The sequence below is a fragment of the Neolamprologus multifasciatus genome, chromosome 5, assembly GCF_963576455.1.
Source record: "Neolamprologus multifasciatus chromosome 5, fNeoMul1.2, whole genome shotgun sequence".
Classification (NCBI taxonomy): domain Eukaryota; kingdom Metazoa; phylum Chordata; class Actinopteri; order Cichliformes; family Cichlidae; genus Neolamprologus; species Neolamprologus multifasciatus.
Window position 1 is genome coordinate 15,541,222 of NC_140443.1, and position 13,212 is coordinate 15,554,433.

General features: G+C 38.8%; 1 protein-coding gene across 4 annotated transcripts in view; it reads left to right on the forward strand.

Annotated features, from left to right (window-relative positions):
* cfap20dc (CFAP20 domain containing) overlaps nt 1-13,212 on the forward strand; it is a 35,735-nt gene that overhangs the window by 6,587 nt on the left and 15,936 nt on the right. For all 4 annotated transcript variants that reach the window (XM_085161225.1, XM_085161227.1, XM_085161224.1 and 1 more), the window contains exons 10-12: nt 452-592; nt 2,955-3,268; nt 11,776-12,117. In XM_085161225.1, coding sequence (XP_085017351.1) covers nt 452-592; nt 2,955-3,268; nt 11,776-12,117 — 797 coding nt within the window. The remainder of the gene's footprint in view (nt 1-451; nt 593-2,954; nt 3,269-11,775; nt 12,118-13,212) is intronic.

Below are 13,212 nucleotides of genomic sequence, written 5' to 3' on the forward strand. Positions count from 1 at the left end.
CAAAGAGTAAAAAAGTTTTAATATAATAGTGGGATTTTAATATACTTGATTTCCAGTGCATCTTTGCCCTTAGAGCATAGATGATTACTTTGCCTTTTCATTTCTTCCAGATACTTGACATCAGTAAATGCAGTGCATTTGAATCAACAAACTAACAAAATAAGAGTCCTCTTTCTCAGAACATGTTCTTTCAAGCACCTAATAACAGCTTTTATGGCTGGTAATACAGCATTCTTTGAGCATGACAGAATGAAAAAATGGGATGATTAAAATTCCCTAATTCAGCTGAACATAATGTAGCTGGAAATATTCTCCTCACTGAATGAATGTAAGAAGCTCAGTTACTGAAATGCCTTCATTAATAAGGATTTTCACGGTGCATAATCAATTCACAGATATGCTTCTGGCAAGCTCTAATAACATTGTTGTTTGACTGTTTTGTGTTATAAAGCTTTTGTAATGTTGAAAGTACATTATGTAGGAGCATCTGGCAGTTTACAGCCACATCCCCCTAAAAAAAGAGCGGTTGACAAGAAGGGATCTAAGAAGCTGAGAGTCATCAGTGCTGGAGGAGAAAAGCAAACATCATCAAGTAAGTTGTGTGCACTGTATAAACTCACCAGCCACTTGGACCCCATTTTGCCTTCAGAACTGCCTTAATTCTTTGTGGTGTAGGATCAACCAGTTACTGGAAACATTCCTCAGAGATTTTAGTCCATGATGACATGTAGCATCACACAGATGCTGCAGATTTGTAAATTCCACATCCGTGATATAAATCTCCTGTTCTACCACATTCCAAAGGAGCTCTATTAGAGATATGAGCTTTGTGTCATATATGGCCACACTGTGGTTATAAAGGGATGGATGATCATCAGCAATATTTATGTAGGCTGTGATGTTCAAACAATGCTCAGTTGGTAATAGGGGCCCTTAATTCAAGGGATACTGGAGCCATGCTTTTTGGTGGTTTATGCCAAATTCTGATCCTACCATCCAAGTGTAGCAATAGAAAGCAAGACTTATCAGATCAGGCAGGGAATTTTCAGTCTTCTTTTTTCCAATTTTGGTGAAGCTATACAGGTTTTAGCTGCAATTTCCTGTTCATAGCTGGCAGAAGCAGAACCTGGTGTGGTCTTCTGATGCTGCTGCTGTCTGTCTGTTTTAAAGTCTGACATGTTGTGCATTCAGAATTGTTCTTCTGCATACCTTGGTTGCGTTCATTTGAGCTTATTTCAGTTACTGTACTTTGCCTTCCTATCAGCTCAAAGCAGCCTGACCATTCTCCTCTGACCTCTGGAATCAACAAGGCATTCTCACCCAGAGAGCTGCCTGCTCGGTGGATATTTTATCTTTTTCAGACAATTCTCTGCAAACTCTAGAGATGGTTGTGTGGGAAAATCCCAGCAGATCAACAGTTTCTAAACTGTCTAGCTCGTCTGGCACCAACAGCCATTCCATGTTCAGAGACACTGAAATCATTTTCTTTAGGTGTACCTAATAAAGTGGCAGTTGAGTGTATATTCTATGTGTGTTGTGGTGGGCTAAAGGTGTACTATTCTTTTATATTATTAGGTGTTTCAGTTATGGTTAACGTCTCCTTGGGATGCTGTACCTCAGCACCATAGAGGGAATAGTGAAAGCTGGGAAAGCTGCAGTCCTTCATCCAGCAGGCAGGAGAGCAAGCACCAGCCTCTAACCCTAGCAGAAAAGTCAGAACATGTAGCCGATGAGGCTTAAAGCAGCTGTAAATAGACACCAGGAAGACTTGTGATATCAGTGAAAAGTTAAGCACAACAGCAAGAGATGGGAACACGAGACAAAATAGAGCAATGTACATGCTGGGTGATTTTGATGACTGCTTTGCATGTTATGATTTTAATAAGCACCTTGTTTATGCTTGAGAAAAACAATATGTGTTCCCACTCTTACTTTTTAAACTGGATTGTTGAAGTGTTGCATGAATTTTAAAAGATCTCATTCTACATTGGACACAAGCTTTTCCCCCCTTTTTAATTTTGCATAACCTGTGTCAAGGCCACTTGTGGGATCCCTCCCCCACAAACTCTCCCCACACTGCTACCCCCCCCACACACACACATGGACACACCTATACCCACATTGTCCTTGTGAAGTGAGTGCATGTGTTCCGAAAGCTCAATTATGGATGTTTCTCCAGCAGTAAGCTCCTTTGCTGCAGCCCTGCCCACAGACGGAAAGCAGTTAGTTCATTAATGGTAATGTGGCGCATTAAATAAAAGTCAGAGGGACATCTCCTGGGCACAGGGTTTGCCACACAGTGGGCAATTAGAGAAAGTGATTATACTGTCGAGAGATTCAAATGTGCTCACTCATTCAAATTTAGGTGCCCCTTTCTGTGATCTCAGGCTTATCTTGCAGTATAAGGATTCATTGTTTCTCGCATACCAACAGAAGTGGATGCAGCATTCATTAAAGGCTAAAACAAACTTTTATTCTCTTTGCTATGTATATACATATATGTATATAAAGTTGGCATAGGTGACATTTTATCAGTGACGAATTAGCAGTAAAATGGTTTTCTTACTACTGATGTTTTTCTTCTTTCTTTGTCTATAACGTTTCACTGAACCTAATTAACCTAGCAGGGTTGTTAATAAGTGATAGAAACATGTCAGTGCAGGATAACTTCATTAATGCTTATTTTGCCAGGTCGTTGAATGATTTGCAACCCTATTATATTGTTATTATGAATTTCGTGTGCACATATTCAAATCAAATTAGAATGACAGTAACCGTATGATTAAAAAGTAATAAAACAGTGATTTAGTACTCATTGTAATTTGACTCCATGTCTAATTGTTCACACGCGTTACGAAAGACATACTTGGGATTTTTTCATTTAAAACTCTTAATAACATTTCCTTGCAACTATTCTTTTGTTACTTGATCTTATTTTATCATCTTTCATTTAGATGAGTGTCACACTCCTGCAAAGGAAAGTTCAGCACCCATGGTCACAGAGTCTCAACTGTGCTCTGTGCAGCAAGGTTTGCCTTCTGACCTGAAGGTCTGGAACAGCTGGGAGAGTAATGAAGGGTCTGAGCCTCAGCTCACTCTGCAAGAGGAGGTGTTCACTTTCTCATCCCAGCCTCACTCACCCAAACGAGGACAAGGCCAGGGTGACCAGGAGAAGATGGAGATGGGAGATCGTCAGGTTCAGAGCAAGATTGGGAGGCGGTATGATGTCCAGCCCGAGGATGACTTTATTGGCAGTGAAAGTGATGAGGTATGTTAAGGGAGAGACACAAGCACACTGTTCTTTGAGTTCACACACACACACAAAGTGCCCCTGTCTTGCGGGGACACTTAATGATTATCTGTCAAGCAAAAACTGCTTTATATTACATGCACTACTAGTTTGACATGGAGTAGAAATGAAAAACTATGTCTAATTCACTAAGAAATCCTTCAAAATGCCCAAAGTTTGATTTATCTCTGTTTAATCAGAGTAAGTTTGAAGTACTAGCTTTAATTTCACTTTAAATTTTTTGGTGAGTAGTATTTCATATTGCACATTTCATATTATGCATCAAATTTTCACTTGAAAGGTCAGTGTGGTTATTTATCATCAGATAATTTATTAATGGCTCTGAGACTTGTAACAAAAAGCGATGATTTTCTTTCTGCTTAGCAAGGAGATTAAACTATGATCACAAAGAATGATCTTCAAAGACATGCTAATTACTTTTACTCATTTAAAACTTTATAATAAATCTTATAATTCAGAATTAATATCCTTGTTGTGATTCTACAGGAGACGACTGAAATGCAGAACACTGAGCCAGGATTAATACAAAAGCTGAGGCTTTATTGACTGGCAATAAAACATGTCATGTACTTGGTAAAACAAAATAGGAATCCAGAAAGGGGCATAAGAAAAATTGAGACAAAAAATGAAGGAGGGACAGACCAAAGTATACACAGAGATCCAATAAGAAAACAAAAAACAGGTGGAATCGGTGTTGGGAAGACAAAGACAGAATGTAAAGTTACAGGAAACAAAGAGGAAAATCAATTACCAAAAAAATATGAAGCAAAACCCAGAAATGAACAGGAAACTAACACACATACAAATTAGGAGATATATTGAATCAATTACATTATGTAAAGTTTTTTATTCACGCTAGGCTGTACCAGTTCCTTTAACAAATATGATCACTGCTACTGTGTGAGGAGCGCATGTTGTCTGTCCAAGATGTGGGCATATGTTTTCTGCCCAAGCATGAAACTCAAACACCCATTGCCTCTGAGAAAGTCAATGCATTAAGTAATTTATAAATCTGTAAGGCATGTGAGAGAATAGTGTGTCGCCGCTCAAAAAACAAAACAAAACCATGTCCAAATTAAGCCACAAAATGCATAAAATTGTGAACCTCATTGTGCTCACAAGAGTGCTTTTCAAAAGCGTGTGTGCATGAAATGGGGAGAAAGCTTATTGAGATGCTGAGACAAATTGATGCGTGCTCAGGCCTGGATCATAAAGCACAGTGTGAGTGCAGTCCAGCAGACAAGGGGGAAGGGAGTACAGTTGTGCATGGGCACAGTACAAGACAACCATGTTTAGTGTGAACAGTACATCTTAAGAAACACAAGGCCAGTGGTCTTACAATATCAAACTCAACACTCTTTTTGTTTTATGGCAGTTTTAAATTAATGCATTATATCTACAAGGTTAGCAACTACATTGAATAAAAATTATTAATAGTGCATGTTCTGATTTTGTATTTTGTATTATAAGAGCTTCTCCTAAGGCTCACATTTATCACTGACATTGTGTACAGGTTCAGATGTACATGTTGAAACTGAGGAGCCAGGGTTATTGTATTGGGAAAACAGTTAAATAGATTGGTTTCAAAAAATGAATCTTTTATAGTGACCTTTGTAAATTGCATGTATAACCTTTCTTCCATAAAGCTCTTTCCAGGTTGAGCATTTCTTTAGAATTTGCATGAAATATTGGTTTGGAGAATGGTTTTATAACTACTTTCACCTCTGTCAAAAGAGCACAGCCATTTCAACTTCCTTGGCTGCCAATTTATAGTGTTTGTTAAATAATCTAATAAAGGGCCTATCAGAACACATATAAAGAATAAAAAAATACTGTAGGGATTTATTGCCTCAGCATTGGACATTGTATAGTTAGTGCAGCATGCTTTTTCTGTTGTTGTTTCTTTTCTTTTCTTTAAAGACTTCAGTACCCTGCTGTCCAAACCAGAACAATGTGTGTGAACACTAGACTGATTGAAAAAGTACCTATAAGGTGAATTGTAAAACTTTTCTTGTTTACTACTTTTTTTTCTTTATCTTTGCTCTGTTTCCAAAAGGCATTGCTTTGTCTCAATATTATTTCCATCTCTGCCACCGTGCTTTGGGGGAACTGAGTTTTCAGTAATTGTGTTTAACTGTTAAGGTTGACATCTACATACAAAGAAAAAAGGAAATTTTAACAATTCACATATAGTAATGTCACTTCTTAATACAGAGTTTGTAATCTGTTTGCATTAAAATGCTATTTTGGGGGATTTATAATAGCGCTATAATAAAAGGTTAGCAATTTAAAGGCATGAAGACATTTATTTTTGTGGCTGGCCTCATTGCACATGCATTTTCAGGAGTTTCTCTTTCAGAGTAGAAACATTTGGGAAGGGAGAATTGAAAAATCAGTCTTACAGCTGTAATTTACTGAGGTTTGCGGTAGGCAGTTTACTGCTGTGTGTGCCATTGTTTCATACTGAAAGAAAATCATCTTTTAACTCATTTGCGCTTGACATAGCTGCCAACACTCTTATTTGAACAATCCCTTTAACGCCACAGTAGCACAGCTGCCTGCCAGAGTTTTCGGTCTATCCTATAGGTCGTCACTCAAGTCCTCACCTCGATAGCTTACCTTTTTCTGAGCTGTTCTTTTCTTCTTTTCTGTTACATATTGTGTTTGTTACATAACACTAAAAGTATCTGTCAAAACAGCTGTTATTGGACCTCGGGCTATTGTTAAACTTGTTAGAATAATGCCATTTACTGTAACTCTGGATTTTGTAGAGGCATTCGACTCACAGATTGAGACTGAGTGTTGTCCACAGCTGGGTGTGTATCTGATTTTTTTTTTCCTTTGAGTTCAGTAAAATACCTGTAATATCACGCAGCATTCAGAAAAAAGGGGTGTGTATTTTTGCACATGTGGCACAGCAGTAGCTTTATTGGATCGCTCTGGATCTAATGGTAAATAATGTTCGGCGTTCTTCTACACCACTGCACAGCTGTTACACACAGATTACATGGTTTTGCCCTCCATCACATGTTTCAGGATTCATCCAGAGCGTCTGCCCCGATCCACCAAGTCCCCACTCAGTGTCTGACTAAAGATTTCACCATTGCCTTAGAACAAATCGATTTTCCCTCTGTGGCCTCTCCCTAGTCTGAATTACCATGGGAAAAACACATATATAAAACCTAGACTTATACAATATTGTCTCCATCACAACAGAGGCAACAAGCTATGCCTCTGTTGTTAGTTGTTCTTTATTTGCGACCGGTCAATTTGTGCTGCTCTTGTTAAATGGTGTTGGTGATTACTGAAATGAACTGACTACGTTTGTGTTTAGAAATTGGAGAATTGTTAGTGGATCACCCTTAGAACTTTCTGCTTCCATCTGTTTTTTCTAGTCCAATTACAGCATCATACTAATTTGCCCTTCTTTGTACCTCTTAACAGTAATCAGCTGCTTTCACTCAGCTGAAAGCCATTTAAAACCAGTAACAGAAAGAACTTTTATGTTTTCATTCTCCCCACCTATGACTTTTTGTTTTCTGGTCAGTAACTATTATTCCTCATAATGAAAAAGCTGCTATGAATGCAAAAGAAACCAGAACTTCATTTCTGTCAACAACAACAGAGACCCATACCTGTTTAAAGGGTGACTGTTATAGAATATCTCACTGTTTTCATAATGTTGTCAGTACAGCTTTTATACAGTAACAATAACAATGCTTATGTGACATGACTAATTAATGACAGAATCAATTTCATAAGGACCAATGAAGCGTGGTGCGAGCTTGTGTGTCAAGGACATCAAGGGAATGTCTTTAGCCGAGAGCCACACCTTCTGTCCAAGGTCATTGGGAGGGAGTGGAAGGCCGACAGCGATGGGCATAATGCTGGTTTCTCTCGACCGTCTTGAGGAGGTCCTCCCTGGTCCGGGTCCACACCTGCCTCCTCCTCTGTAGTTGTTGCTGTACTGTTGGCATGGTGAGGTCGGCTTCTATGGAGGGGAAAGAGTGGAGGCTGGTACCCTAGAAATGCTTCGAAGGGCGAAAAACTAGTAGCAGAGGATGTAAGAGAGTTATATGCGTATCCCAGCAATGTCAGTTGTGAGGACCAGGAGGAAGGGTTTTGGAAGGTTACACAGCGGAGAGCCGTCTCCAGTTCTTTATTTAGCCTCTCCAACTGGCCAGTGATTTGAAGATGAAAACCTGAGCTTACACATACCTTGGCTGAGAGTGCAAAACAAAAGGTCTTCCATACTTGGGAAATTAACTGGGAGCCCTGGTCAGAAACAATTTTTGTAGAGATTCCATGAAGCCTGAAAACATGATGGGTCAGTAATTTTGCAGTTTCAGTGGCAGTGGTTAATTTCTCGAGACTAGTGAAGTGAACAGCCTTGGAAAACCTATCCACCCATAAAAAAGTGTAGTGCTATGTAGGACCAAGCACGATGAGGTGTAGGTAAACATTGCAGCAGCCCCAAAGGGCATTGAGTGTTACTCTTACTACAAACACAGCTAGAACATGCTGCCACATAATCATTTACATCCCTTTCCAATGATTCACACCACAAGTAACGCTTGAGGAACAATATAGTTCTACTCACCCCAGGGTGACAGTTGAACCAGGCAGTGTGAACCAGTGGATGACTTTAGAGCAGGCGGCCCGGTGCCAGCGTCTGGTTGATCCTGCAGGGCTTTTTGAATTGTCTCCTCATAGTCTGATGTTAGTGAGCCCACTGTGCATGAACAGGGGAGAATGTTTGGGGGTTTGTTGAGTTAGTGGCAGCAGAAAATGGGACAGGAGGACAGGGCGTCTGGCTTTTTTCTATGGAACTATTTTCTATGGAACATCAAGTACCATAGAAAATAGTGAAGTTAGAGCAACTTAGAAATAAAGTCCAGTGAGCCTGGCGAGCATTGAGTTGTTTAGTACTCCTTAGGTATGTCAGGTTCTTGTGATCTGTCCAGATGACAAAAGGCTGTTCGGCCCCCTCTAAACAATGCCATCGTAGTTCTGTTCAGTTGGGATTAGCTGGTGTGAGAAGAAGGCACAGGGCTGCAGCTTGCCTTGTGGACTGGAGCATTGAGAGAGTACTGTCCCCAACCCCCGAGTCAGATGCATCTACCTCCACAATGAACTGCAGCTTGGTGTCAGGATGGACAAGAACAGGTGGTGATGTGAACAGCTTCTTTAGTTAGACAAAGACAGCTTTAGCTTCTGAGGACTAGAGAATGAAGGACTAGAGGACTTGTGAATGAACCTCCAGTAAAAATTTGCAAAACCGAGGAACCGTTGGAGGTGTTTACAAGAGGTGGGGGTTGGCCAGTCCAGTCCACCACTGCCTAAATTTTCACTGGGTCAGTCTTCACAGGATCATCTCACACTTCTGTTTAATCAGTTTTCCGTTTGACGTTTATTGAGCTGTAATCTCAGCCAAACCGATTTACTCACGAACAAATAAGACACTGAAAAAAGCCAAACAATAACATTTTTAAGTTATCTAAGTGACTTATATATCATGTTTAACGTGAGTAGCGAAAGACCGTGGGGGGGTTGAAAACGATATGCCGGGAGTTCGCGCTAGTGAGCCTTGAACCTGTGACACATGATTTGGCTAATAGCATGTTTCCTGTATCTTAGATTTTCCACAGATATAAACCAATAAAAGTTAAACAAGATTATAAAAATAAAAAATTTGAATTTAATGTTTGGGTTTCAAAGGAACTGAAAATAAATGTCTTGCGAACACCTATCTGGTGAAAAAAAATTTAATCTTTATATTAACACATAACTGTGCTACAGTATTGTTTGGTCTTTGATTTTAGGTAGCTATTAGGTGGTTGATAGGCAATATGACAGACTGATAATATGAATAATTAGTTATTAAATTATTGTTATTGTTGTGAAATTTAATAATAATAATAATAATAATAATAATATAATCATTTTTATAAGGCATTAAAGGTCCATAGATGCTACAGATGGGTCATTTTAGGCTGTAGGTGGGTGGTTGCTAGGCAACATCATGACATCAATATAGGATCAAACAATATATGATATATAGATAAAAACCTTCAGGCGTAAGATGTACCTGTGTGCCAAACTTGTTTGCTCAACTCCTAATTGTGTAGGAGGGGTTTGCAGACAGACACTGGATTTGTGTAGTAAGCTTTTGTTATCTATATTTGTAGATTCTGATACCAACATTCATTTTTAAAACACAACTCAGTTGCCATCATGTAATAAATTTACAGCAAGATGTAATAAGTCATGTATATGTTTTTCTAAAGTGTTGTTTTGTTTTGTACAGGTATTGCAGATTGTGTGTTTGTGTAAATAATAATTTTGCTCTAAAGACATTTAAAAGAACATTATTTTTCCTTATACTTAGAAAAAAAAATGAAAATTTAGACAGAGATTTCAGTTTTGTACATATATTGATGTAATGGAATAATAAGATTTGCATATAAAACCTGGTTTTGATTTATTTGTGTCAGGTTGTTCATTTCTCAACTTGGAGCAATATCATCTTTCAAGGTGTTGCGTCAGCTTCATACAATTCTTTTGAGCAAGCATTTGCTCTTAAACATAGAGAAATATTAAAAGCAAAACAAAGAAATGAACTTTGATTGTATAAACTACTTTGAAATACATTAAAACCACGTTTATCTTTTTTTTTTTTCAATATTTTCAGGGAAGTGCAGTTTTTTAAATGCAGTACCTAAGCCAATGGACCGTGAATTAGTTCATTAAAATGCATTCAGGCTCATAAAAGCACCCATATCAGGATTTCAGTAATACATATTGTTTATTGTTTATTCACCTGAATGTAAAAAATTGATAAAGTGTTGAAAAATGAGGGAAAACAAATAACATATAGAGCCGGTAAGCTACAAACCTCAAGGGGCTTGTGATAACCTTTCACCCCACAACAAAGCTCAGAGATGAAAGAAAACACCAAAAAAACAGACAGCATAAGGAAAAAATATTGATCTCCAAGGCCCAAGGAAAGCTTCGAGCTCTTAAATTCATGAGAAACAAAGACTACATTATGAACAAAGAAATGTTTTTGTGATAACAATCTGGTTGTGAGTATCCCACAACTGTGATTCTTTCTATTGTGTGAAGAACTGGCAATGGCTGACGTGAAAAGTGAGAGGATAGTAAACAGCATCTTGTTTTAAATACTTAATCTTTCAATTCCATTAGGAGCAGCATTTATTAAAATAAGTGCGATACATCTATTTTTCAGGGTGAGGTATTTAATACAAGTGATTTGTGATTTTAGTTTTTTTTACTATTGTCATTTTTTTTTATAACTGTTGCGATGAGTTCTAAGTTTGATCCAGATTTAGAGTAAAAGAACAACTTCATATGAGTAGAACTCCCTTATTCTCTGTCTGCACATACAGTACTGCATGTATGTTCCAAAAGCTAAATACACAGTGCCAGCATCTGGATGATGTAGTTAGCTTTTTACAACTGTGTTGACTACACTTACTTACCTTGGTTCAGGATGGTCAACGGTTTTATTTTTATCCATCCATTTTCTTCCACTTAACTGATTACTTAACTGAAGCCTTTCCCAGCTGTCACAGAGCAAAAGGCAGGGTACACCCTGGATAGGTCACCAGTCTATCGCAGGGCTAACACATCAGTAATTAACCTAACCTACCCCCAAGCATGTCTTTGAACTGTGAAAGAAAGCCAGAGGGAACCTACAAGTAAGTACAGAGAAAACATGCAAACTTTGCACATAAAGACCCCATCTGGCTGGTCAGTATTAACCTAGGACAGGAGTGGGCAACTCCAGGCCTCGAGGGCCGGTGTCCCTGCAGGTTTTATATGTGTCCTTGAACCAACACTGCTGATTTAAATGGCTAAATTAGCTCCTCAACATGTCCTGAAGTTCTCCAGAGGCCTGGTAACGAACTAATCATGTGATTCAGGTGTGTTGACCCAAGGTGAGATCTAAAACCTGCAGGACACCGGCTCTCGAGGCCTGGAATTGCCCACCCCTGAGCTAGGACCTTCTTATGTTGAGGCAACAGTGCTAACCACTGCAGCACCAAGTTTTTTTTTTTTTTCATTTTTGCTGGTATGAATCCAGATTGTAATCTCAATGTGGAAATGAACTGCAAAGGATCAGGTCTCTTTCAAGAATACAGACTTAAATGTGTGATATGCAGATCTCTTTGTGTTGAGTATTTCTTTTAATGCTGAGACGACCAGTGTAGTTCTTGCATATGCAGTATCTTATATAATCTCTTTGGTACAGTAGGATGTGGGTTTGAAACTACAATACCGAGTTGCAGCTCTAAATCGGAAGGTGTGAGAGATTAGCAGATAAGAAGAAAATGCTATTATAAATGTGTGTCACCAAAAGAGAGCACGACAGAAACATTAATCAACTAGTGGGTAGAATTTAATAATTTTATTTCCCAATGGTGTCCATGTATTTCTTTCAGGATAACAACTTCACCATGTTCCAACATCAACAAACAAGTGGGTCCAATCTTACATCTCCCAGAACGCTTGATCCAACTTTGAGCACACAACTTGAAGGTCACCCTGGATCTCCTAATGTGAAGCTAACACCTCCACTTAACACCGGTATGCAGCCTCATTCCAGTGGGAAAGCTGAACCTGGGCTGTTTCTCACACGGTGCTTCTCACCTAATGGACTGGAACAGAAGCATGGTCCAAGAGTTTCAGAGAAAGTAAACCGGGTTCTTGATGTGAGCAGCAGCATATCAGTTTGTAGAAGACTCCTGCAAGAAGTCAAATTGGATGATTCAAAACAGCACAAGGTAGGGATTACAATTTTAACAACCATCACCTCTCACCCGGTATCATGGCTCAGTATCTTTGTGATAGTTACTCATAGCTGAATAGTGCTGCAATTTATTGCTGAAAAAAAGTGATTCAGATCACCTCTTATTGTGTCAACACCCAGGAATGCATGCTCATTAAGATGTCACACTGACCAGCGAAGACACACTTTACAACCCATGAAAAATCTTGTTCATTTGCATTGAAAAGAAAAAGTTAATATTTGTTTTATTCATATTTTTTATATTTACTTTAAGATATTTACTTTAAGATGAGTGAGGTAAGGGGATGCCCATAGCTCAAAATCAGAGAATTAAAATTGCAGCTTTACAGAGCTTTTAGACTCATTCAAGCACATTTTTTGGTTTCATGCGCTGCAAATTTGCAGACTTATTGTCTGAGCCTGAGTCTGAGTCACTCACAACAAGCCCCGTAGGCAACTGTTTCCACTAAAAAAGCTTTGATGAGTCCACTACACAATATTTGTCTAGGACCAAACATCAAAAACACAAAGTTATCAAGTGGCAAAAAAGAAAAAAAGTTGAGACTGAGCAGGCTAGCTCAAACAACCAGACATGTTTGTCTGAAGTTGTTGGAGACCACAGCAGAATAAAAATGAGGGCTAATGTTTATATCTTTTACCCCCTTGAAAATTGATTAATGCAGCATGGTTTAATGAAAATTATTTTGATTAAATTCCATCTTTGGTAGATGGGTTAACTCAATTCTTTTAGTATGCAGTCATAAAGGTGCTGAGCTCTAACTGTGATGTGCAAGTGGGGGTTTGGAGTCCTTGTGGCAAATGTGCAGCTTATTAAAAACTTTGATGTTCGTACACCCAGCTGTCTCTCTTTACTCATAGTAATGTGTGATCACTGCTGATTTGGACAGCTAAAAAGAGCTGGGGAAAAGGTTTGCCGGATCAGTCTATGGTCTGTTACAAATTGAGGTAGGCCCCAGCACCAGTTGAAACGATCCAGGATCAGAGGATAGTCAACTGAAGCGATCACAAGGCCTGAAGGGAGATCTGTCACTTGACGGTTGCTTTCTGCATTTACACAACTTGCTGCTGA